This window comes from Sturnus vulgaris, chromosome 7 (assembly GCF_052056855.1).
Source record: "Sturnus vulgaris isolate bStuVul1 chromosome 7, bStuVul1.hap1, whole genome shotgun sequence".
In the NCBI taxonomy this organism is placed as follows: domain Eukaryota; kingdom Metazoa; phylum Chordata; class Aves; order Passeriformes; family Sturnidae; genus Sturnus; species Sturnus vulgaris.
In genome coordinates this window covers 41,772,405-41,798,954 of record NC_142249.1, presented here as the reverse complement: position 1 = coordinate 41,798,954, position 26,550 = coordinate 41,772,405, and the positions used below count along the sequence as shown (strand labels likewise).

Sequence of the window (26,550 nt, the reverse complement as noted above, 5' to 3'; positions counted from 1 at the left end):
TTTAATATATATGATGAGTCATTTTTAAGTAGTCTAGGGTCTTGTTATATGTCTATGGAATGTTAGTATGACTGGGGCATCTCAAGGAAATGATCTGTTACTTCAGATTTATTTTAAATGTCACTTTGTAAATCTGTCATCCTTAGGTGTAAATGGATCACTGAATGGCAGCAGTACCACTGCAGTCTCAGCTCTCAGCACAGCCGTGCTCTCCACTGGCATTGCAGCATCGGCAGGAGCAGTGAAAACTGTAACCTCGGGAGCTGCAGGACGCAAATACAACCAGGAGCAAAGCAAAGTTCAGCTTCTGGATACCAGGGCTGACAAAATAAAAGATAAGGTAAATACACAGAAAGAACCAAAGACTCAGACAAAAAATTTGACATGATAAGTGTTCTGCACGCAGGAGCATTTTTCAGTGTTCTTTCTAAGTACAAAATGTTTTGGGTTCTTCTGATGTATTAGAGCAAGATCTATACCCTTGTCTCTATAGGGATTTTTTTGAGTGTATTGGCTTTTGAAATTTTTTAATTGTTTGAGGGTTTCTTGACATACTTACAAACCAAAAGTTACTAGTAGTGCTAATTTTGCTAGTTAATAAGTTAATGGCTGTGTCCAACACCTTGCTTTTAAAAAAATTATCTAATTTTTTTAGAAGTTGTTTTTAATACCAATATTTGATATTATTATATTACAGTATATATATATATGTATATATTGGTATTACAGTTATTACATCATCAGTTCTTTGTGAATTTAATTAGGTTTTCCTGTATCTTATGAAAAAAATAAAATTTTTACACATAAAAATGCTACTCTGGAAGTAATTTCCTATTTATCAGAGTGAAAAACTACTATTAACTGCTGTGTTTCAGCAATAGTCTTAGCCATCTAATATGAAAGACATGAGTAAGTTCAGTGACTTAGTAAACCTTATATCTTGACCTGAGCACTCTAAGAACTTTGCTATTCTTGGAATCAAAACTATGCAAGCAAGACATGGAAAATGGTGTACTGGGGAGGTGATTACTGTCTGAATAGAAGCTAAGGAGTAGTTCTCTACTGATAGCCATCTAGGCTAAAATATTTTTCTGTCTTCACATCTGTTTCTTTTTGTTTTGTGAGTGAATTGGGCCTCTTGCTTTCTTTGTGTTACTGAGCTACATTCAGCTACCAAGTCTGAATCTTTGAAGGTGAGAGGTTGGCATTTTCCAAGGACAGCTGGTGCTTGATGTATCTGCATAAAAATAGGGGTTAGCACTGAAATGGTTACTTATAATGGTGTAGTGATATACAGTGCTTAATATATGGACAATAGGGAAATTGTTAAGAATATTTTCCCTCAAAACATTCTTTGTGTTCAACAGTTGACAGCTTTTGAAAGTATTATGGTAGTTAAAGGTATTTGGGAAATCTTCTTTTCAGGCTTAAATACTAAAAATGTTTCTTTCTAAAATTCCGCTTTTATCCTGGGTATCTACATGCAGATTTTGGCTTCCTTTATGTGATGCAGAGGTAAAGCTTTTTCCAGATGGTGTTTTTGTATTTCTGACTATTGCTACAGTTAGGCAGGTTATCAAATAAATTTCTCTTTTGATATCTCTAAATACCTTCCTAGAAGGTACTTCTTGTCTTGGTTGGCCCCCCAAATTTCTGTCAGATGTTTCTTAGCATTGTTATCTTCTCCTTCGTGTTACCTTTCACTTTTAAGTATAAATTTGGTACTGTTGATAGATTTCTTGGTGCAGGCACTGATTTCAAGCTCCAATTTTGCTTTACTAAATACTGAGGTGTTGTGAAAGGATGGACTCAATGTGCAAGTACCTTTCTTAAGAATGTTGTGTTCTGTATCTTAACTTCTAAGTCCTCTGTCTCATGCAGATAAATGTCAGGTTGTCTGTTTCCTAAGTTCTGTAGTAAATTTTTTAATACTGATATGGAGTTTGTTGTTCGTAATCTTCCTTGATATGCTGATGTTCATAACTTCTTTTCCTCTGAAACTTTTTATGAGGTCTTTGTTATTTGTCAGTGTAATGATTTGAGCAACCTTTTGTGTCAAAACACAGAAATTACTCGAAATGAGAACTCCAACATGAGGATGATTGTTGATTATTAAAGCTGGGCTTTGTACAAGTGATGTTATGCTTTTAGATTTTGAAGTGAAACTCTTGCCTCTTCTTAAAAGCATGTCTTATTTCAAAACCTTCTAATATATTTTTCTAAAGGTTCTTTTCTTCAGGGTTTTAGTGTTTTTAGTATTCATCTTCTGATTTCTTCAGTCATCTCAGTTGTAATTTCTTTTTGAGGATGGTATCTAAAAAAATGGTTAAAATATTTATTTAGTTGTAGAAAAAAAAGAAAAAGGCTGATATCAAACTGTTTTTACAGTTGATGAAAATCTAGAGAGTTACTTTCAATATAATGTAGTTGTCAGAGTATTTCAGCAGATTTTAGTCCATTTTTCAGGAGTAAATTCCAGAAGCAATTTGATGAACATATTCTTTTCAGTCCTCAAAACTGTACATTGCTGTGCAGCTCATACTGTGAAAGTACTTAAATGAATGTGTCACTGGAGCTTTGATAAGCCTGATGCTTGTTGTTCTTTCTGGACTAATTTGCAACATGCGTTTTGGGTATGAAGTTTTTTGGAATTGACACATTCTGTGGAGGTTTACTAGACCCTAATTCTAGGTCAATGTTCTAGGCCTAAATTTGACATTTTGCTTTGTGATGTAGTGATGTCAACAGTGGCCAGAAAAAGACTTCAGTGGAACTTTGTGACCAGTTTTTAATTTCCATCATCTTGTGAAGCACTTTCTCTTTATGCATTGCAGATCACTTTACTCCAAAGTCTCACTCTTGCTTGTTTCAAAGATTATGTGTAATAATAAGATTATATAACAGATTTAAGCTGAAGCATTAACAGAGAATTCATCTTCCTGGTAGAAGCCCAGAAAAAAAGCAGTGGAAAGCTCTAGTAACAGCGACAGTGATTCGGGCTCCTCTTCAGACACCTCAAGTGAAGGTGTAAGTAGTAGTGACTCTGATGACCTAGAGGAGGATGAAGAGGAGGAGGAGGACCAGAGTGCTGAAGAGAGTGAAGATGATGAATCTGATTCTGAAAATGAAGCACATCACAAAAACAAGAACAAGGTATAACACCTCACTCTGCTGCCCACAGTCTTGTTGCTGCAAGCTGTTTGTGACAAGCTGATCTGCTCACATCTGTGAACAAATAGTCAGCAGTTATTTAACAGCCCATTATTAAATGCTAAGAATACTCTTTTTAGGTTTGCTTTCCAGTTTTCTGTTTGTGGGGTTTCTGGGAGGGGTCTTTTGGTTCTTTTGTATGCATGCGTGTCTGTATATTGCTGTTCTTTACAGGCTAGGAGTTTATAGTTGGTAGACTGTTATTTTTGTTATAAAGTAGGAAATATAAAAAAATTAAGTACTGTCTGCAGGTAGTGAATTGAAAATTTACCATTGTGGATATTGCTTTGGAAGTTGCTTTTTTCCAAGTAGAGTGGCTAGTTTTCCCTAGTAGTAGAACAACAAGGTTGGAATCTTTGGTATCCTGTTAGGTTTGCGATCAGAAATACATTTAAGAACAACCATGGTTTAATACTCCTTCACTAGTAAATGTCGTCACATGCTGAATCTATCTGTGGGAAAAAGCCGAAAATGAACAAGAAGTGTATTTCAGGACCCATTAAAAAATTATTATTTTTCATTGTCTGCTAAGACTAGTGTAATTGTTTCATGGAGACTGATCATATGTTTAACCTTTTTAAAAGGATCTTTAACTTCTGTAACGAACAGTCAAAAATAAATATTTTGCAGGTGCTAATGCATAGTGGTGTAACAGATACGAAAACCGATGGACAGAAATCAAAGGAAAAGTCTCAAGAAAAAAGAACACACCAGCAGATACCTCTTGTGTCTGATTCCCAGACTCACTCATCATTCCAGTCCCAGCAGAAGCAGCCTCAGGTTTTGTCACAGCAGCTTCCGTTTATTTTTCAAAGCTCTCAGGCAAAGGAGGAATCTGTGAACAAACACACAAGTGTAATACAGTCTACGGGATTGGTTCCTAATGTGAAACCTTTGTCTTTGGTACATGAAGCCAAAAAGGAGACCTATTTAAAACTCATAGTTCCTTCCTCTGATCTACTTAAAGCAGGGAATAAAAATACCTCTGAAGAATCTCTCACATTGACCAGCGATGTTAGATCTAAACGGGTGAGTGAAGTTTTTGATTAGTTATAACCTGTGCCATCTGCTTAAAAAGATCTAGCACTGTGCCATCAAGCTCTTAGAGTGTATTAAAATTATATCTATTTTCATAATCATGGGAGTTTATGTGTTTTTAGAGTTGATCTGGATTTCTGAATGGTGTAAATGAGCTAGATTTTGTGGGTCTTGCGTCTGTTAAGGACAATGTGCACCTGAAATCACTATAAAAATAAGAAAAGTACTCATGGGTAAATTGTGTGGCCTGGATATTTTTCCTGTGCTTCTAGATTCAGTCAAAATGCTGATTTAATTCTTCACTATCTAGTATGTAAGCATGGCTTCACTTTCTTTCAAGCTGGATAGTTTCAAGTCAAAGTAATTGGAATCACCTATTTCAACCATGATTTTTAACAAAGAAGCTGAAAGCCATTAAAAAAATGCTCAGTGTAATTAATGTTAAGTTTTGTTTGCTCTTTAAAGACAGGTATTTATGCATTGATAGCTGTAAAAACTCAGTATGGCCATTTGAGTATTTTTTTTGTGTTGGAAAGAACCTTAAAGCTCTACCCTGTTCCACCCTGCCACGGCAGAGACACCTCCCACTGTCCCAGGGTGTCCCAGCCCCAGGGTCCAACCTGGGACACTGCCAAGGATCCAGGGGCACCCTCCCTCAATTTATTTTCCTTTTTACTGGTCAGGACTGTACAATAAGTTTATGTTTCTGTCTTAACAGTTCTGTGGCTTCTGAAATTTTTAGATCTTCTGTTTCTTTATTTTGTTAATGGTGATTAAGGTGACTGCTGATGAATTTTCTATTCAGTGAAATTTAAATGGGGATTAGAATAGAATAAAAATCTGGCATTTTACAAACACTGAGGCTTAGCATATATACAGAAAGAAATATAAAAATAAAATATAAAAATACAATACAAAAACATTTACCAAGGCAACTGTCATTATTGTTATTATTTTATTTTTTCAAATTTTGTTTTAAACTACGTGGTATTTGGGAGTAGTAATCCTCGATGAGGAGTCACAGCTAACTCACAGGCTGTCAATGAGGACTGAAAATACTTAATTTTTATTGCTAGACTAGAAGATTAAAAACAGTTTTTCCTTTCCAATCTCCTGTTACTTGGTAAAATTCAAATACGGTTGTCACTTACCAGGAGTAGCTAAATAAATTATAAGAACACACATCTTTACTTTTAAAAGAGGCTTCTGCTTTCAAATTTAGGTTACAAGTCTTTAGCTGGTGATAGATCACACATTTAATGGTTTGATTTCTCTAAAACTTTTACTGGAGGTCCACACTGTGTGAATATTTATTTTAAAGATCTTCATAATTTTGTATTCAGTTTTAAATGTTAGTGACTTCCAGGAATGTATTGTGTTTGACGTAATTTTTAAAAATTGATTTTAAACTGTACCATCTTTATCCATTTTATTATATTTTCTATTGAAGTAGATGTGGGTTTTTTTCTTTGCAAGAATCTTTAGACTAAAGACACTGTAAGCATTGCATGTACTTTTGAGTTATTACCATGTTTTATATGGAAGAATTTTAAGTACTACTCTTTCAGTTAAACAATTAACATATCACAGCATTTCTGAGTAATATCTTTTCCCTCACTTTTGTAAATAAAATTTTTCTGCACCAAAGTCCTCTATTGGTTTTTTAGTATTGTGGCCATTAGTGTGTTGTATTTGCCCGGTGCTTTAAAGTGAACACATTATTAAAGGTAACTGTACATTCACTAATGGGATTTTTATACACTAAATTAAGTAATAAAAGGGTTTCCTGTGCTGGTACACAAGAGTAGTAAGTATCTTTCTAAAAATGGCTTTTTTCAGAATGATTAATACCTTTATGAAAGTCTCTGTCTAGAGCATTGTAGCAGGTGAGAAAGCTTCCCTACATAATTGGAATTAACTTCATCTTGAGTTCAATTTGTCTTTCCCTACTTGATTTACAGTGAAAAAATCATGCAAGACTTGTGTAACTAGTAGTTACTCATCTCTTCTGTTCAACCTAGTATCTGCATTTGACTTTCTAAAAATGGCTTAGCAGATGTTTAAAATTTCTTAGAGCTCACCTGCCTGAATTCCAAAGAAAGCCAAACAAACGCCTCCACATTTTATTCCTGTGTCTTCTTATTTCTTTAGGAACAATATAAACAGACATTCCCAGCAGCACAGCTAAAGAAACAGGAATCGTCTAAGAGCCTGAAGAAGGTTATCGCAGCTTTGTCAAGTCCCAAGCCAACATCTGGTTCACCAGCTCATCAAAAACTCACATCCTTGGAAAACAACCATTCTAACCCATTCCTGACAAATGCCCTTTTAGGTAATCACCAACCCAATGGAGTTATTCAGAGCGTCATCCAGGAGGCTCCGCTTGCGCTCACTACGAAAGCGAAACCCCAGAGCAAGATCAGTGACAGTGCAGCCATTGCTAGTAGTGCCCCCTTTTCTTTGCCAATAAACTTGAGTGCAAGTGGGAAAAAGACAACTGGTACCCGGACAGCTGCTGTGCCCTCTACCTCTCCTGTGTTACCTGGTTCAGGAAAGGATAAAGCAGTCAGCAATAATGCAGTAAATGCAGTAAAACCACAACACCGCCTTCATTCTGCAAAACTGGTGGTGGAGCAGTTCAGAGGGGTAGACTCAGATGCCCCCAGCAGTAAAGACTCTGATGACTCAAATGATGATGATGATGATGATGAAGATGAAGATGAGGACGATGAAGAAGATGATTCTGATGATAGCCAATCAGGTGGTATAACCTTTTTAATAGGAAAAGCAGAAAATTTTTTGCATTTTGGAAACATGCATTTCCCACCGTATTTTAAAATAGGGGCAGGAAATACTGGACTAGCCTGGCCCACACAGTGCACTACACATATCCTTGAAATTAGCATGTGTCCACATTCTCCATTGTGTCACGTCCAAAAATCATGTTTGGGGTGTTCTTGGCCAGCTGTCCTTGTAAAGTGGCTCCTTAGCCTTTTTGAAAGGCTGTCAAGAGACTTGCCCTCCACATAAGTCACCCAGCCTGTAGCTTGATGTGACAAAGTGCTCAGGAAGGGCTTGACATTAAGGTTGATTGATGGTTAATGATTCTGGCAGAGACCAGCTGCAAAACAGGTTTCCTAACCAGAGGGAGACTAAACAAGGGCCTTCAAGTTTTCATGAGTGGCTAGAAAACCGTGTTTCTGTGCCTCATTCAGGAGCACAGCAGCCCATGAGCAAGTAACTGGACAGTTTTAAGGGCTGCAGACCAGGCTATGCAATTTGGAATGACAAGGCCTGTTTAAAGAGTTGACTGAATTCAGTCACTGCTTTGTCCAGTGTGCTGATACCCATTGTGTCCAGCCTCCACCTTCATCATTCACTTCCCCCTCTCATCCCCAAACCCTGTACTAATCTTTTATCTCAGGATTGTATCTCACCTTTAGTTCCTTACCCTGGCTGTCCTTGATTCTTCTTTTGCCCAGATTGCCATACTTTTGATTCCAACACCTCTCAGCCTGTATCCAGTTCTGTTGTTTTGCTCTTCGCAGTGGATGTCACACCCATGAAATGCCCTTCCTGGGGTAGTGCCCAGCTGCTGCCAGGCTCATGGGATGATTTAGCTGTAGCTCATTTTGGGATAAACAGTCTTGAAATACTGCAGCTTCTGTCACTCATCTCTTTCCATTCAAAAGAACTGTGTATTATCATGCGGAATTATTTAATGCTGTCTTACCTATAGTAATTTAAAGTTTAGGTAGTTAATTAGAACCTCCTATTGATACTCAGGAGATGTTGTTAGAAAAGCGTTTATAATAAAAGATTTTGCAAGTATCAGGACATTAATGTACTTGCCAGTAGTTTCCAAGTCATAATGTGCCTTTTGCCACACTTTCTTTAAACAGAGTCTGACAGTAATTCTGAGTCAGATACTGAAGGGTCTGAGGAAGAAGATGATGAGGATGATAAAGACCAAGATGAATCAGATACGGACACTGAGGGAGAAAAAAACCCCCTGACACTGAATAAAACTTCATCCTCTGTGAAGAGCTCTTCCATTGGTCTTACAGCTCATTCCACCCCGCTTAATCTCCAAGTAGGAAAGACGTCGAGCTCGGCACCGGCTGCCTTATGTGCCGAGTCCCAGCCTGCAGTGTTCCTCGGGACAGGAGCCTCCAGCCTCACACCAAGTACACACTGTGGTATCTCACTGTCTTCTCTTGTACTACTGTGTGATAGCTAATGTCCATGTGTTGTAAAAGTAGTTGAAAAAATAGTCCAGGTGCTGGTATCAAGTGACAGCTCAAGAAGGTTTTTACCCTAAAAGCAGTGATTCACTGGGCAGCTACCCCAGGGATGTGGCAGAGTCCCCCTCACTTGAGGTTTTCAGATGCCAGTTGGTTGGTCAGGGTGCAAGATGATCTTGGCAAAGCTTCCTTTCCCAAGGAAGGCTGGACCAGGTGTCTTTGGACGTCCCTTCTGACTTTGGCTGTTGGGTGACTCTGTGATCTTTTCATGGGTGTTTGCAGCAGTCATTAAGATCTGTCAGCCAAATTGCAAGTTCTCCAGACTAGAACATTATACTTAGACCAGGGCATTTTAACTCGTGTAATTATTTGAGAGAAGGTAGAATTAAATATCCAGAATTTATATTTATTGCATTAAAACTTCATTGTTAAGTCTTTGGAATTCTCCATTTTATTCTAAACTAGTTATTCTTACTTCTGATTTCTGTATGTTCTGTTTTGTGTTCTGAATCCTCAATTTTTGCCCCTTCCTTGACAAACTTCGTAAACATATTTTGTTAGAACATAATCTTCTATTAGTTCTTTCAAAATTCTCAGTAGAATTTATGGAATTTATAGAATTTATGCGCAAGGATTTATTTTTTAAAAGTTAATGGAAAGTACATTTAGCATTTGCCTGCTATGATGTAGTGTTTATAATCCTTCATTTGGTGACTTAATTTGTAAGATTCAGTAATTACTATGGCTACAGTAAAGAATGCATTTTTGAAAGTCATACTTCTTAAGTTGCATGGTAAGAATGAAATGAAATCATGTATTTCCTACTTTGAATTAGAGACTTGATATTTATTAACGTGCACGTAAGTAGGTTTTAAAATGGGAACATCTGCTTATAATAAATAGGTTTTTATATTTGGATTCAGTGGAATAGAAGCTTCATTCCATGTCATACAAGGGCATTAGCTTTGAAGCAGTATAATGTGATCTATCTAATATTTATCCCAGAAACAGGCTTGTTAACTTTGCAGTTTATGAAAGATTTCACATGAATTAGGAGTAATCCAAATGGATAAACTAAAGAGATAATGTTTTTCTCAGGAATCTGTGTTGATTTGTAATGCTTTGAAAAGTCTGATAGCAGATTTTTCTATTTACAGGAGTAGGATAGGAGGTAAAATAATTAAGTTTTCTGTCCTTGCTTTACGTATAATAATAAACACCTAAGAATCACCTTATAAGAATCAACATAATACAACAAAAATACTTATGTGAACCTTTTACCTAGAGTTGGTAGGTCATGGAAGGAGTCTCGTGGTCTCTTTTCTGTATCTGTTTTGCACTGGACTTTTCACTGCACTTACATTTGGAGAAGCAGCCTCTCTCCCTGCACTATGAGCAGTAGTCTTTTCATGTTAGGTTAAGAGTGCCGACCTGTGTCTAAATTTTGGGGTGTGAGCACAGCATTTCCTCGGTGCTTTTCCCAGGGGTCTCTTCAGAGGCTCTGGAAGGAGCTGCTGGCAGCTCCCGTGGCAGCTGTGGGGACACTGCTGGTGTGAGAGGCTGCGTGTGCCAGGCTCAGCCTGAGACAGCCCCTACTCACAGCTGCTCCAGGGAGCACAGGTGTCACATTCTTGACAGAAGGTCTAAGCTGCCTTTTTGAGAAGTGCATAGTTCATGTGCTGTGGCTGTCTGAGAGGCCCAAGGAAAGCCTTTCACACTAAAAAACCCCAGGGTCGTGGGGTTGTGACAACCCCAGGTTGTCTTGGATATTATTGATTCAGCTGCCTGACAAGCACCAAACACAACACCTGTTTGAACTGGGAAAAGCTGAAGTAGTTCTGAAAATTCTCTGCATTTGGCATTTGACTGCAGTCTATAGAATGTGCTTTAGGAAGACTAAACCTATTAGAGTACCTTTAAGTATTTATCTTTTGGTCTTTAAAGTGTGTTTTTATTTGCATCTTCTTTACTGAAAAAATATTATATATGGTCTTGTCTAGAAAATCAAGTGTGCAAGGAGTTAAATTAGCAATATTTGAGAGCCCTAAACAGGACAAGCAGATAGGTATGGGATAGTTAGGTTTTCTATTTAGAATTTCAGAGGATGAGGAAACTGGGAGGAAAATGTATTTCAGAAGAACACTTATATTAGTATTCTTGGTAATTGAGTACATAATGGGGAGAATGAAAAAACAATTCTCTTTAGTTTTGGGGATAGAAACATTAAAAGTACATTTTAGCAACGTGTTTTCTTCTGTAAGTTCTGTTAGGTATTAATCAGAGATTCTGTTTCAGGCATTTCGAAAAGACGAAGAGTAGCAGACGAACGGGAGCTGCGTGTTCCTCTCGATTATGGGTACGTTACGTGTACACCTGACTTTCCTTAAAGGGAGATCATGCCTTCAAAAAGCTCCTGGTAAAGAAATGAGTTTAAAAAATCTTGAGGCTGAACAATAATAAGGAAAGGACTTCAACGATTTAGATTTCTGACTCCCAGTGACTGTGGATCTCTTTGAAAACTGTCAGCATATTTCATGCGTTAATTTTTGTGCATTAAATTTTCTCATTTGCAAACATGACCCATCTCTTAGTTCTACTTTGGAAATTAGTCCTAATGATCCGAGCAGATATAGACTCCAAATAACTCCCTGATGTGTAGTTCTAGGCTGTTTAAATATGCAAGTCACTTGATATAAATAAATTCATATATTTAGTCAGGTTGGACAATCTACATGATAAAATTTTCTGGTTTTGTCTCTTTATGATACTCTAGTCACATTTTCTTCTTCCTTTTTTTTTTGTAGAATTCTTAAATTGACACAAAATGCTTGTTTTTTAAAAAGTGTATTGTTGTGTGCAACTATTTCATATTACTCTAGCTGGCAAAGAGAAACCCGAATAAGAAACTTTGGTGGTCGTCTTCAAGGAGAAGTAGCTTATTTTGCACCTTGTGGAAAGAAGCTGAGACAGTATCCTGAAGTAGTAAAGGTACGTTAATTTTTTTAACTTCTGTGTTCTAATGGTAGTAAGCATGCTTGCAATTAAAATATGTAATTTTTTTCTCTCCAGTAGAGATACTTATTTTCTGTGATATGAGGTGTAATATATCTCAGTCTGTTACTGATTTGATGTCTTTTAAGTATGTATCCCTTTGACAGAATATGCCAAACGTTACACTCACCAAGTTAGCTGTACATCAAAGCTGGGTTGTAATTATTTGCAAGCTGAAGTGGAAAAATATGTGATTTTTTCAGTATCTCAGCAGAAATGGAATAATGGATATCTCAAGGGACAATTTCAGCTTCAGTGCAAAAATAGGAGTGGGTGACTTCTATGAAGCCAGAGATGGACCGCAGGTATCCACTTTTTAAAAAGTAAAAGTTTTTGATCCGAGGAGCATTAACTTAAGTTTAGGTGAAGTAATTTTTGCTACGATCTGAAGCATTACCTGGTTTTAGCTAATGATTTCTAAAAGCTGCACGTGTTCTTAACAGTAGTTAGATTGAGAGGTGGAGAGCTTCATGCTGGGCTGGGTTGAGAACCTCTCCCTTCAGTGGCTTTGCTCCGAGGGTGCTTTAATGATCAGCTCTGAGCCTTGCTTGGTCTAGTTTGAAAACTAAGAGCTATGTATTTTATTTCAGCATTCAGGTATTTCTGACTTAAAACTTTGTTTCTTCTTTTATTGTATACAGCCTCATATCAATAGTAATTTACGTGTAGATGTTAAATCCCACTGTTCCTGTGCATGTGTACGTGTTAATGTGTGTGTTTATATATATATGTAAATTGCATGTTTATATACAAGTGTCTCCTGTATCAAGAATACTGTCTGAGCATCCTCAAGTGTGACACTCTATAAGAGGGGGATGCAGAACTATACCAGTTATGCTTTTCAGTGGTGAAATTGTTAGATGGTGTATAGATAAACCACACCAGGATAAGTAAAACCAAAATTTTAAGCAAATTGTTATTGTGTTTGTGCCATGCTGTGTTACTGTGTTTTGGCCATGTTGCCATTTCTCCAGGATGTGCACGAAAATTTTTGGACTTTTCTCAGTGGAGATATTCGCTTCTTTAAAGGATAACATGAACATGTTACTAGCTCTCAACAGGCTTGAGTTCAGGCTCGAGTTTAGCCTTATGTTCCTGCAATACCTTGTAGAAATATGTAATATTTGTGTGGTGTAGATTTGAAAGCATTAAAGACTGAATTCATGGTAAGCAGCTACTTCTAGGTGGTGCTTCCTGGCTTACAGACTAAAACATTGTTAAACTTGCTTAATGTTTGGCATTCAACAGTTGCAAGTTCCTTTAATTATTAACTTCATTATGTACCTGCATGTCTTGACTGAAATAATTCATTTTATTGTGATGTAATGTAATGGCAGGCTATCTGCTCTCTTTTTGCCCTGTTCCCTTTTTTGTGTCTGTTGCCTGTATTATTCATTAGTCTTGTCCTCTTCTTTAGTTTTATCTGTCTTCTCCGTTTAGTTGATTTTCAGTTTGCCCTGTTGTATAGTTGTATAAAACTTGAGCATGAAGGCAGTGTGAGGGGCAGATTTCTACAGGCAAGACTGGCAGTGCGAATGTTAGTTTGCTGTACATATCACCATGGAACTTTGTACTGATGTGATTTTTGATAGGTTCCACTGAGACTTGGGTAGACAAAAGAGAAGTTTTCTTACTAGAAAAAGACACTGAGGGCAGCTGTGTCAGATGTGCTAAGGTGTGTTTACATTTTATGTGTGAATGAGAAGTTACAAAACAGTGGAGCTACACTCAGGCTGATAATATTGCCAGGTGAAACAGTGTGTGGTACTGATACTCTATAAAAGGAGCTTGCACCCTCTTTATTAAAGTTTTTTGAATCATGAAGATTCAAAATAACATATGATAATCGTATCTTCATGGATGTCTGGATGTAATTTCAGAATTTTTATTTCTGCTTTCGGAGTAATTTCAATTATTCTGTATAGCCTTTAGTGATTATTCTTCCTTCATTATACATTTCTGTCATCTTTTGAGACATGCAACATGTGCTGGGCTAAGTTTCACACACAGCTCTGAGACGAAACAAGATGTAAAGAAAATTATCTTAAGGCTAAATCAGTATTATTAAAAATTTATCTATTGGAAGCCAAAAGTACATGGATTACCTACTTGTGTTAGTGCCTGTGTTTCTCTCTTGTGGTATGCAAACCACCAAATATTATGGGTTATTCCAAGTGGTTTTGAATGCTGTAAAAGAAGCATATCTGGCAGAAGTGGGCCACAAAGGAGTACGATTAGAATGACAATTGTGAAAATTCAGTGACTGGACCTGGAAGGTTTCAACTGCTGTGATTTAGGAAGATAAGTATGAATGTAATTTGAGGTGATGGAATAAACATGTGTCCTCATGAGTTTAACTAATACGTACAGGAGTCTGTCCTAGTCTGAGTTCTGCTATTCAGTTTGGAAAGCTATGTTGTTAACTTTACTAAATCTGAAATTTAGGTGGATTTTTGCTTCTTGCAAAGTGCCTATAGTTTTGTTCATTAGCTTGGTTAACAGGATTTGAACTTGATTCTGCTTTCATGCATGGTTATCTGGTGTCTTTTTGGCAAATGTCCTGATGGCAGCACAGTACTGTGGTACATGGTAGATGCTTGAAGGTGAGAAATTAAATAAAATTATTATTTTGATTAGTTTGAACAATAACACAACATTTCACAGTGTTATTCCCATTTTTTCTCTAATGTTTGAGTGGCAAGGCTTTGATTTTATGGAAGCCTGTGATTCTCCTATGTTAGGGCACAGCCCCTATATTTTATCTTTGAAATATCAAAACCCCAGAGTATCAGACAGTACATTCCTTTAATAAAAATGTATTTTGTGTTAGATTTTTAAAAGTTGTTTGAGCCCAAAATGTAGGTGGTCAATCAAATCTTGCTTAGCCCTCAGTGGCTTCTTTCTGGACTATTTTTGTCTTGTCCTCTCTTAAACTTGTGGAAAATTGTGCATCCACACTGCCCTTTCACTGGACATAAACAGTCTTCTCTCATCCCTTGAAACACCTGTTCCTTTTTCTTACTGAGACATTGTTCACTTCATTTGATGACCTCTAGTTTCTCTTTTAGGCAGCATTAGGATAATGTAAAACCCAGCATGGTCTCTAGCACTAATGATCTGGTAGACCTCTTACTTTTCTGTGATGTGTATTTATGATCGTTGGTATCATTAACTGCAGAAAATACAAATACAGGGCAAGAGCAATCTCCATTGCTGTTCTAAGGTACTTTTTGAACGATGGTTGCTTCTCCTCCTTTTCTGTGATTTCTGTTTTGCCTCTCCTGGCACGTACATCTTATGAGATTAGGTTTTCTAGGTTGGAAGTTGGTGTAGGTAGTAAGTACAAGTATTAAAACTACCTCAATAAACTGAACCTGTGATAAACTGCAATTCAAGAACTAGGCAGAAAAACAAAAGTTTTTACAAAAAGTTTTAACAAAAGTTAAGCTACACTTAAGTAGTACTCTTCAAGATAATAAGAGAATTAACTTCTAGTCAAGTGGTAGAGGTGAATATTTTGGATTACAAAGTCCTTAGGGGTGGTGCATGATGATGTGGTACACATTAATGATATGATCTTGGTTCTGAACAGTGCATTTCAGAACACAATAACAAAGCCCTTTGGAATGTGTGCAAACCTAGTGTGACTTGTACTCTGGGGATGGTCTTCACTGGGAATGATTCAGATTTTAGAAAAGTATCTTTGCAGATACTGATAACATGAAATATGAATTTCTCATTAACAAATTGCCATTTCTTTTGCTGAAGTTATGCAAAACCTTTGTAATTGTGAAGAATGAGCAGAAATAATTAAAAGACAAATTACCGAAATAAGCAAAAATCACTTATGTTGTGGTACAGTAAACTGGATTTTTGGGTTTATGTACATATAAATGTGAAAACTAAAGTATTCCAAATATTTTTTTTCCTGAACTGATGTTTGTCACAAACCTATTTTGGGCAAGTTGCAAAGAAGTCCTGAAGGATGCTTTGCTTGCAGTTTTTTCCCTGCATTTCTCAAAAACTTGCAGAAATGGTAAAAGATGTTAACATTTTGAAATACTGGTGTTCAGTTAAACAGGGCCATCTAAAGGGTGCTCCTTTTCTGCGCAGTAGAGGCAATAAACTCTACTTTTTAGTAACCAGTTAAAGTAAAGCAATTCCTTCATGAAGATTGAGTGTTTTTATTAACAAAGTATTTTAGAATCTGCTTTCATGATGCCAGAAAATACATGTGTGCTTTGTTTGGTTAGGGAATAAAATTCAGGTAACTTTAGGTACGTGGATGATTAGAACTTACTTTTCATTGGTTCAAGTTGATGCAGAAAACTGTTTTGCAGTGAATGAGGGGAGAACTCAGTTATACTAACTAAAACTTGAAGATTAAAATGCATCTGTGTTTTTTCAGCTCAGTTGTTGAGCTCTACAACACTCAAAAGCAATATTTGAAAATGCATTACTGCCTTTGTTATGTATGCCAGAATTTCTGTAAACATGCTCTGTCAGAAGACAGCACCTCATAGCTTCACACATTTTTTCATTCATGTTGAGCAGTGGATTATGGGAAAACAGAATACTTATTACTGAGTTTATATAATAAGGAAGAATCTGTTTTGCCTTTTAGATAGGGTTGAACAGTGTGATTTGATAGGAAATAATTAAAAATAACACAGTAATGGCTTATCTACTGGGTAGAAACTTAGTATATCCTTGAATAGTCTTCAAAATCCTTCCTAGTGGTAGAATTGACAAAAGTTCTTGGTGATAGTCTCTCAATACATCGCTTCTGTGCTTCATCAAGAAATTGTCCTGCCCAAATAATACGTCACAGCCCTTGCATATTTCATATCTACAACTCATCTTAGATTTCGGGTTGCTTTAGTGTGTGTTTGTAATAGCTCTCTGTGAACTGTGTCAATTGAAAGGGTGTGCAGTGGTGTCTTCTGAAGGAGGAGGAAGTCATTCCCCGGATCAGAGCTATGGAGGGGCGCAGGGGACGCCCCCCAAACCCCGAGAGGCAGCAGTGCAGGGAGGAGCCGAGGAGCAGGCGCCGCAAGGGCCGCCCTCCCAACGTCGGGAGCGGGGAACTTCTGGACAGCGCCGACACAAAGCTGCTGAGAAAGCTCCAGGCTCAAGGTAAGAACTCTGTTCATATTTCCACAAAGAGACAGTGTCTATATAAAGAATTAATGTTTTTCCTATAGGAGAGTGATTTGTCTCACTATGATATTAGTATACAGCATTTTATTTTGGATATTTGTTACATGCTCTTACCGAAGACTTTTTGAAGATCAGTAAATAGTTCATCAGTAGATAGGTTTAAAGAAGGAAGTGCATGGATACAGACATGTCTGAAAGCTCGCTCTGTCGTTTCTGCACAAGAAGCTGATGGTGTTTTGGGGAATTCTGTCATGCAGATCCTGGACCTCAGTCCTTTGAAGAGCAAGCTGAATTCAACCTCCAGAAAATCCTTCCTACAGCTGTGTTCTATCAGTCTGTCCATAAGCACTTAATTCAAATCTCAGAAATGCTGTCACAGAGTAGTAGAATGCTTCAGGAGACATAAGAATGGCTGACTTTAGGTAGCCAAAGAAAGAGTGTGCTCTGCTTCATTGTTAAAAAAGGATTACATAATTACATGAGGTGACTTCTAAGGAAAACTAATTCCATGCTTTCTGAATAATACGTTGATTTAGTTGTTTTGAAACAATGTTTTCTGTTTTAAAAAGAAGGAAGAAAATGGTTTTAAAATGAACCAGCATTATTGGCACATTTCTGTCACTTAATAAATATTTTTTCCTCCAAAACCATTATTTACTTTATGTAGAAAGTATCCATGTTCATTTGCATTGTTGATGCACTTACTGATACACGATGTGCCATTAATGATGGTTCATAGAAACATTTTGTAAATGCCAGTGTGTGCAAATCAAATCCTCCTTTTGCTCTTTCTTTACAATGTACGAATGTCTGGAACATGAATTGTATCCTTATTGTTGGACAGCACTGTTTTTATGAACAGTGAATTAATGAATTAATATTCATTATTGAATGAATTAATGAATTAATATTTTCTTTTTGTAACAGAAATAGCTAGGCAAGCAGCACAAATAAAGCTACTGAGAAAGCTTCAGAAGCAGGAACAAGCACGAGCTGCCAAAGAAGCAAAAAAACAGCAAGGTAAGTATTGTGCAAGTTTGTGCATGCTAGGGGATTATTTTGAAAAGTGTTTATGGAAAGTTACCTGTCTCTTGCCGTGTTCTGCTGATATTGTTTGCTTTTGTTTGTTAGCTATAATGGCAGCTGAAGAAAAGCGAAAGCAAAAGGAGCAGATAAAGATAATGAAGCAACAGGTAAACTATGCCATTGCTAAATGAGCTCTTTAAATGATGTTTTAAATCATTCAGTAAGGTGTATTTCAAGTAAGTATTTCAAATACTTAGTAAATATTCTGATTACGAAGTGTATGTTTTAAATCTAAAGAGCACACAGGGTATATTACTTACAATTCTAAACTCCGTCCAATCCACCACTAACCCATGTCCCCAGGTACCACATCAACACCATTTTCAAATCCCTGCAGGGACAGTGACTCCACTGCTGCCCTGGGCAGCCTGTGCCAGATAGACAACCCTTTCCATGAAGAAATGTTACCTAATATCCAAGTTAAACCTCCCTTGGTACAATTTGAGGCCATTTCCTCTTGTCCTGTCTCTTGTTCCCTGGAAGCAGAGCCTGACCCTCACTTGGCTGCACCCACCTGTCAGGGAGTTTAAGAAAGCAAGAAGGTCCCTCTGAACCTCCTTTTTTTCTGAGCTGAGCTGCTTTCCCAGCTCCCTCAGCTGTTCCTGGCACTCCAGCCCCTTCCCCAAATCTATTGCCCTTCTCTGGACATGCCCCAGCTCCTCAATGTCTGTATATGATCTCAGCATCCCAACACTGGGAAAAAGTACTAAGTATTAGTTTGCCTGTAAATGACATGGGTGACATGGGAAGAAGACAGAGATGCTGCTTGCCACTGTAGGGACAAAACTCATGTGGCCAAAGCTCAGTTGAAGTTGGAGCTGCCAGAAATGTGGGAGACAATGGAAAAGAGTTTTTAAAATGTATTAATGGCAAGCCTGGTTGTGTTCATAAATTGGGAAATGAGGGGCTGAAGAGCAGGAAGGGATCTGGGGGTCCTGGTTGATGGCAAGTTGGGAGTCAGCCAGCAGTGGAGCCTCCCACATAGATTTTCAACAGCAGCCTGGATGTGGTCCTGGGTAACTGGTTCTAGGTGACCCCTCTGGGGCAGGGGGGTGGGGACAAGGTGACTTCCAGATGTCCCTCCCATTACCTCAGCCAGTTTGCACTTTTGTAGATCGTGACAGCTTCACTGTGTCGACTCCTCAAGGCAACCCATACTTGTTAAAGAAAAGGAGCACACTATGATTGTCAAGTGGTCCTTGCATTCTGAGGTGTCTAGTAAGCAAGGAGTTTTAAATTGTCAAATACATCAAATCCAGACCTTGTTTGTGATCATCATATTCCTTCTTGATGTGTAACCTGATAAAACTCACGGTTTCAATGTGCAGAGTGCTTCCTCTCTGATATAGTTCTCTATTGTGATCTCTGCTGAAAAGTTTGTTCTGTATTAACTCTAACCTTTATGGAGTTGAGAGGGTGTAGCACATGCTTTCAACTTTCCACTGTTTTGTTTTAAAGTATAATGGGGGATAATAGAGATTTGAGGTCCATGCTGTGAGCTTCACATGATGGAAAAAGTTCAGCACTGTCTGAATTAATTTTCTTGATAAGGTTGTATTATGTTGGACTTCTCAACAGTTTAAGGAGCTGGTAGGGTTTGCATGGAGTTTATAAGACTTCATGGATTGGAGCTCTATTTGTCAGAAAACTTTGTATGTCTTTCTCATCTGTGATCGCTCTTTTACTGTTAAATATTTTTTATTATCTTTTCTTAGGAGCTTGGTTTTGGTTTTAGTTATTTTTCAATGAAGTATATACATAATTACGTGTTCTGCACAGAGTAGAATTTTAGAGTGGTCCATGTTCTAAGAGTCTCAGGCTAGCTCACAAGAAAACAATGTGTTCTCTACAGATGGGCTTTACCCTCACTGTTGGGAAAGCGTCTGCTGTTCCTGAGAGGTTCATTGAGCTCCTTTTCAAGTTTCTGGTCTAGGCTTCCCCCTGCCTGCAGGGCTATTCCATGGTCTGGGTTTTGGTCTTAAAACTTTAGAGCAAGTTCAGCTGGATATATGCACTTTTTTTCAAAATAGTCCTTCATAGTCACTGTGGCTGTCAGCTCTTCTGAGATAATGAAATCTCAAATAATGTGCTAGTGAATTTTTAATAGCGAATTTAACAGACAAAGCTAGGCAGCACAGGTAGTGTGAAATAATTTGCAATGATTACATTTCTCAATCAGAATGATAAGATTTGGTTCAGATTTTAGGAAATAATTCATCAGGAAGAATAAATTAGAATATGGTTGCCCAGCATCTATCTGTGGAGTGCATAACTTGATCATTTTCTTCTCACCATGATGAAACATGCTTAAATGTGTTGTAGTACCCATGGTTCCTGTTCCAATTACTTCTTTTGTTACAGCATGTATACAATTCCATCCCCTAAACTATGTATTAAGGCTTCCAAAATTAGCATCGATTACCTGAGTGCTTTAAAAGTCTGGAGAAACTGAAGTGTACCTAGCTGAGATGTTAGCCAGGTTGCATGATGTGGATGTTCCTGGCTGACAGAGCTTGGGCTTTGGGTTTTGCTGAGCTCAGCTCTGCACTGCCCGTGGGAGTGTCCTGGCCTGAGAGAGGCTGAGACACAAACAGTGCTCGGGCAGAGCTCGCTCTTTCCTGCTCAGGGACATCACTTCAGGACATCATGTGTTTCATGGCACAGCTCACCCTTCTCTTCATTCCTAACTAGCCTCCACCATTGTCCGCTGGAATTTGAAGTCTCTAGCTTCCTTACTTGGTCATTAATCTGGTCCTCTTGAAGGTATTAAAAAAACCCAAAAAACGTTGACAACTTAAACATGAGCACCCATGCATAACTAGGTGTGGCTTCCTTCAGGGTTATACCAGACATCTAATATTAGTAAAATTTCTAAACGTGTGGGAACAGTTGACTAAAATGGGTGAAACTCAATAGCAAAAAAGTATGTATAAGTTTTATCATTTTTCAAATGTAAAAATAAATTTCTGTTATGTATTTTTTTAAGAAATAATTTTCTTACTCTTGTAGGAAAAAATTAAACGAATCCAGCAAATTAGAATGGAGAAAGAACTTCGAGCTCAGCAAATTTTAGAGGTAAAAATAATGGCTCAAATGTAATTTTTCTGTTGCCATTTTAAAGAATGTTGTACTTTAGTAGTCACAAGTAATTAGGAATGGAACTAAGTATGGCAGCTCTAACAACATTGATTTCTAAAGGCCAGTTCAAAAATGTGTCTTAGGTTCTTTTTCCTTTAAGATCAACACTAACTGTGATCTATAATCTTACAAGTATTCACACTTGGGCTCACGATTTTCTATCAGAATAGTCTTGTGTACTTAAGTTAAGAGCAGAGCAATTCCTTTGTTAGAGAACAAGTTTGCAGTAGTAGGATATTGAAACAATATAATGCTCTGCTCTACAAGAAGTGCAGTGGCTTTAAAAATACTATGTCTGTATTAGAGTATACTCAACAGGTTTGCTGGTGTACTAGCAAAGATGGGTTGCTAGTTTTCAAGTCTCCATTGACATAAAAATGAATAGTAATCTCTTCGCCACTTACATTGTTTCTGTGTGCACTTGCTTTCTTAGAATAGCCAGGTGAAGCAATTTTGAGTGGGACTTGAAATTCTGGTTTAATTTTTATAAAGTAACTGAAATGTGAATTGATTGATTGTAAAAGCTACATCAGAGATTTCTTGCAATGTATGCAATAAGTGATGATGTTCTTAACTTTTAAAAGTACATAACCTTGCTTCTAGTCAGATTATTTTCAAGTTGTGATGGTGCTGTTGTGTTACCTGTTTTGCATGCACAGGCAAAAAAGAAAAAGAAGGAAGAAGCAGCAAATGCCAAATTATTGGAAGCGGAAAAACGAATAAAGGTTAGTTTGGAGGAGCTCCAAAAAGAATAACTGTGTTATTGTACATAAAGTATGTTGATGTATAAAAGCAATAAATTTGGGAGGCTGTTCATCAGTGATGAAGCTGTACATAGAGACAGCAAATAATAACATGTATGTGTTGTTCTAAAAAGGCATGAAGCATATACAGAGGAGTTTGTGTATGTGTGACATACACACACAAATATATAGAGACAGTACTTTATGTGCCATTACCGTGGTTTGCAGAACAAAGTGTTTGTGCAGTAACGTTATTCACAATATCCTTTTAAGCATACTGTATTGAAAAACTATGTTGTTTCTCAGCAAGCATTGTCTTTTCTAGGGTGTAACGCATGCAAGACTTTTTCAAATACTGGAAAAGAGTGTGTGTGTATATAAGCACTTCTATTGCTGCTTCAGCATTCTAGGTGTGTTCTAACATGGAACTCCCAACTCACCAGACTTACTGTCATGTATGCTGTATTTGTCTCTTCATCTGAGTTAAATTCTAACTCAGATGATTTAACTTAGATGTGCTGTTTTAGTGTGGCAGAACTGTGCAATTTGATAAGAAAATTTTGATTGATGTTTTAAATACACTTTTTGTTCTTCTGTTGAAGGAGAAAGAGATGAGAAGGCAGCAGGCTGTTCTTCTGAAGCACCAGGTTGGTATAAGTTTGATTGACCACACTGACAGAATGCCAGTTGTCTCAGCTGCTACTTTCAGTTGTATGGGGGGGTGGAATCCTCAAAATATGCCCTTTTTAAACTTCTGGGTTTGATTCTTGCACAGATTTTCTTTCACCTTACGATTTTTTGCTTTGCTTTGGTATTGGGGTCTTTTGGGGGATTATAAATTGGTTTTATGACTTTGTGATTTCTGTTTCATAATATTGTGCCAACTCTTTCTACCAGGAGTTGGAGAGGCATAGACTAGATATGGTATGGGTATGTTTATTTTTGTACATCTAACACCGCATTGTGATTTGGTTGTGATATGGTTGTCATAGCAATGCATAAAATGTAGCACTGGCTGCTGTCATATTACATACTGCTGCATGGCTTTACAGCACAGTGCATTGCATACATCTGCTTGTCTTGTCTGTTAAGGAAAAAAAGACATGTCTTGAACATGTGTATAAATTGAATGTGGCAATAACTAAATGTGTTTTTTAACCAGGGATCTATGTTACTGATGTCCCAGTAAAAATTTGACTAGTATATAAAATCAGGGATTGATGTAAAATTAATAGGTAGTCACTTGGATGATCTCTGCAAGTCTTCTCCCCTTCACTGGGAATGAATCCAGACATTTTAAATACAATTTGAATTAACCTGTTTTAGAAATCAGGGTGATGTCTCCCCCTTGTAAGATACTGAGGAAATTAGGTTTCAGCTGGTAATAAATACATAATGTTAGAAGTACACAATGAAATATTAGAATGTAGTCCTAACCCTACCAAACCAGATGATAAAATTCCTATAGCCTTTATTGGGGCCAAGATTTGCTGTCCAGCTGTTAAGGCAAAATCCCTGTACTTAGTGCCCTAGAATCCTTAATGCATTTGAAGCTCCTGACATAATTTACTGAGGGACAGGCATCAGTAAATGCAAGTGTTGTTGCGTACATAGATGCACCACCACTGGCTTGATTAAAGCTGATCTAGAGCTGATAAAATCAATCATGTTAATTTGTTGCTTGGTTACAAAAATGTTAATATCTGCAATGTTTGAAAAAGACCAGTTTAAAATTTCTGCTGAATTGGCTATTGAAGAAGTAAATTGCAAGTTCCATCATAGCAGATGTAAGGTAACTGACCTGTTCCAGCCAACCATTATGCTTTTTGTTCTGCCAGCTTATGAAGGAGCATCACAACTGACCATAAGTAAATCTGTATGCTTCTTTTTTACACTGTCTCCATGTTCATTGCTTTACCTTTTTGCTTTTGATTGTTCTTGTATTTGCTTTCTAAACCTGAACTAAAACATGCACAGACTTGGCCATTCTTGTCCTATATTTAGTATTTACTGTGACTTGTCTATTAATGCTAAATTTGTTACTCGGCTTTTTTACTGATTTGGAAATGTGGTTTAGTTTGGTTCTAATATTACTTGCTTCAATAGGAACGAGAACGGAGGAGACAACATATGATGCTTATGAAAGCCATGGAAGCACGTAAAAAAGCAGAGGTGAGTATTAACCTCTGAAAGTTTGAAGTTTTCATGGTTTCATTCTGCAGTTATCTGTAGAAAAGCAGTGTCTTTTTATGTTATGTATAATTTGTGTACATTGCAGCAGTAGGACAAGAAGCATTAGGCACAAATTGAAATACAGGAAATTCTGTTTGAACTTAGAAGAAACTTTTTTACTTGGAGGGAGATGATTGAACAACGTCACAGATTGCTGAGTTTTGAGAGTTCTGGATGTTTTTGAGACAAAACAGAAATAAAGTTACCCCACCCCAGTTACTAATTTACTTTTTGTTTTACTTTTTATGTATTTCTATATTCTGAGACTTTTTGAAATAAAGTGTAGGTAATGAAGATAATGAAATAAGATAACCATCATTATTGCAAGTAGTTGTTAAGCAAATCGTTGCAACTTTTCTCTAGGATGTATTTACAAATTTCATTAGAAGTGACTGACCAAACCCAAGAAAAACGGAATAATGCTTCAGTGCAAGGAAATAGAGGAAGATTATATGCTAAGCACCCATTCTACTGTTGGAAATCAGAATCCCAAACTAAATGGTCATTTAGTCTGGTCCACTAACTAAGAATATCTAACTATATTCTTACTCTAATAAAAATAGAACAGGTGTTTATTTCAACCAGTAAACTTTAAATAGATTTATGAAACGTAGTGCAGCTAAAGTTTTCATTTTTAATCACAACTGTAAATTACTGTGTTGCCACATAAATATTCATATATACGTCTCTTGTTTTCTCTTGTTTTGTCGTAGAGTGTTTTAAATTGGCAAAAACAAGTTATAGGCAATGCCAGTTGGCCTTGAGACATTGGCATAGGCTAAGATAAAAGGCAATACACTGTTTTCAAACAGCAAATCTGAGGGCATTTCCCATTTTAAAATCAAGTTGGGGATTTAGCGTGCTGCTTTAGTGTATTGTGATTTTTCCATACAAGGTGACTCTTACGAACTCAGTGTAGATGAAGAGGCCCTGTCCTGGCAGCACAGAGGATGCTTACATAGCTGTAGAGCAGCAAGCAGGTGGGCAGATGAGTAGTTCTGAATGTCACTGCTTTTTTTTCTGCCAGTGTAAATGTACTGTTCCAAACATGTTCTTCGTGTCTAATGTGAAACTCGATCGTGCATAAAGTCCACTAAGGACTGTAGTAGTAGAAGTCATGATCTTTGTGCACTCACAGTGGTTATCCACAGGTGTCACTAGTCTAGTGACTAGTCCTAGTTAAAGGTCCAGTAATACTCTGTATAGAATCAAAAGGAAGAATAAAAAGTCATGGGGCCTGCCAGAGCTCTACAGAGAAGTCAGTGGTTAATATTGACCTACAAATGCAGCTGAGCCCTGACTTAGTCTTGCCCATTTTCTCATTGTTACAAAATACAGTGGTAGTAAATGGAAGAGACTAGAGTGACCTCTTAAACTCACAGAATAGTAGAGAGTGGTTCTGACTAATGGGAAGCATCTTGGCTTGGTTCTTTAGCCCTTCTGTGTCCACAGGTGAAAAGCACATACAGCATCTTCAACTTTATATTGTATCATGTTCTTCAGTGGTGGCACACACACACGTATGTTTGTTTACAGGCACGGTTCTGTGCTCTGAACAGGTGGTGTTGATATGCAGCAGATTCCATACATTTTACACTCAATAGTGGTTGCAAGAGGTTTGTGGGGAGTTGTGTCATGAGGACAGTGGATTGGTGCTGAACATGTGGCAGCAGAACCCCTGGCACCGAGGATGAGAAAGGCCATGAGAGCTCCAGGTTCAGTCGGTCTTGGCATGTTACAGACAGAGCTGATGTAGTATTGATGTGACTCCACTGTGGAGGGTATTGAAGAGACTAATCATAGATGCTTGGCTTCTCACTTGATGATTTGTGTGTTCTTGTTGTGCATATAAGGCATAAAGGACATGTTCAGTTTCAGGTTGCATGCAAAGTGTATGGTAATTCAAGGCCAGAAGCTGCCTGTGTTTGAAAAGATCAGTTGTGTTTTATAGGGTATTCATATCTAGTTTATGTATTATGGGACTTTTAAAACCATGTATTGTTCAGAGAGGTTTCTTGAGTGGTCTCTGCTGTAGCACGTGCAGATTAAGGATATGGAGGTGTCAGCAGAGTTTTTAAAATCAGATTCTTTGTGTGGCAATTCTCTGCCATATTTTCACTCAAGTCGTTTTCTTAAATGGTACTTCAAAGAGTTTTCCTGTGCAAACATACTTGTAACCTGTGTCTGCATGGACAGGAGAGAAAAAAGTGAATCTTAGATTGCCTTACAAATCCAGTGGTTCTGTTCTAGTTTTCCCCTCCCCTTTAATACAGGTTCCTTAATTGATGTGGTGATTATTAAGGTTACAGAAATAGTGCTTTTCAAATTCTTTGATTGTTCCTTTGTAAGTTTAATATGTAGGGTTTATTTTTTTCCCTTTTAATTCTCTTAAGGAAAAAGAGCGGCTAAAGCAAGAGAAACGTGATGAAAAAAGATTAAATAAAGAACGTAAACTGGAACAGCGAAGATTGGAATTAGAAATGGCAAAGGAGCTAAAGAAGCCCAATGAAGATATGTGCTTAGCAGACCAGAAGGTGATCACAGCAACATAGACTTACTTTCTTGTTTCTTGTTTTTGTGTATTTTACAATTCTGTCTATAACTTCTTCCTTGCAGCCACACTCAAAGCATTCAAGTTTTAATTGAGG

The 26,550-nt window shown here is 37.4% G+C and overlaps 1 protein-coding gene across 17 annotated transcripts in view; it reads left to right on the top strand.

Annotated features, from left to right (window-relative positions):
• The window catches only part of BAZ2B (bromodomain adjacent to zinc finger domain 2B), a 110,022-nt gene that overhangs the window by 58,236 nt on the left and 25,236 nt on the right, over positions 1–26,550 (top strand). For 7 of the 17 annotated variants that reach the window (XM_014890610.2, XM_088168484.1, XM_088168482.1 and 4 more), the window contains 17 exons: positions 147–340; positions 2,947–3,153; positions 3,841–4,239; positions 6,400–7,009; positions 8,151–8,447; positions 10,788–10,848; positions 11,372–11,480; positions 11,747–11,848; positions 16,469–16,679; positions 17,631–17,723; positions 17,835–17,896; positions 20,799–20,864; positions 21,587–21,652; positions 22,273–22,317; positions 22,568–22,600; positions 23,777–23,842; positions 26,296–26,436. In XM_014890610.2, the coding sequence (XP_014746096.2) occupies positions 147–340; positions 2,947–3,153; positions 3,841–4,239; positions 6,400–7,009; positions 8,151–8,447; positions 10,788–10,848; positions 11,372–11,480; positions 11,747–11,848; positions 16,469–16,679; positions 17,631–17,723; positions 17,835–17,896; positions 20,799–20,864; positions 21,587–21,652; positions 22,273–22,317; positions 22,568–22,600; positions 23,777–23,842; positions 26,296–26,436 (2,762 nt within the window). The remainder of the gene's footprint in view (positions 1–146; positions 341–2,946; positions 3,154–3,840; positions 4,240–6,399; positions 7,010–8,150; positions 8,448–10,787; positions 10,849–11,371; positions 11,481–11,746; positions 11,849–16,468; positions 16,680–17,630; positions 17,724–17,834; positions 17,897–20,798; positions 20,865–21,586; positions 21,653–22,272; positions 22,318–22,567; positions 22,601–23,776; positions 23,843–26,295; positions 26,437–26,550) is intronic. The other 10 variants (XM_088168480.1, XM_088168479.1, XM_088168492.1 and 7 more) reach the window with 6 other exon arrangements.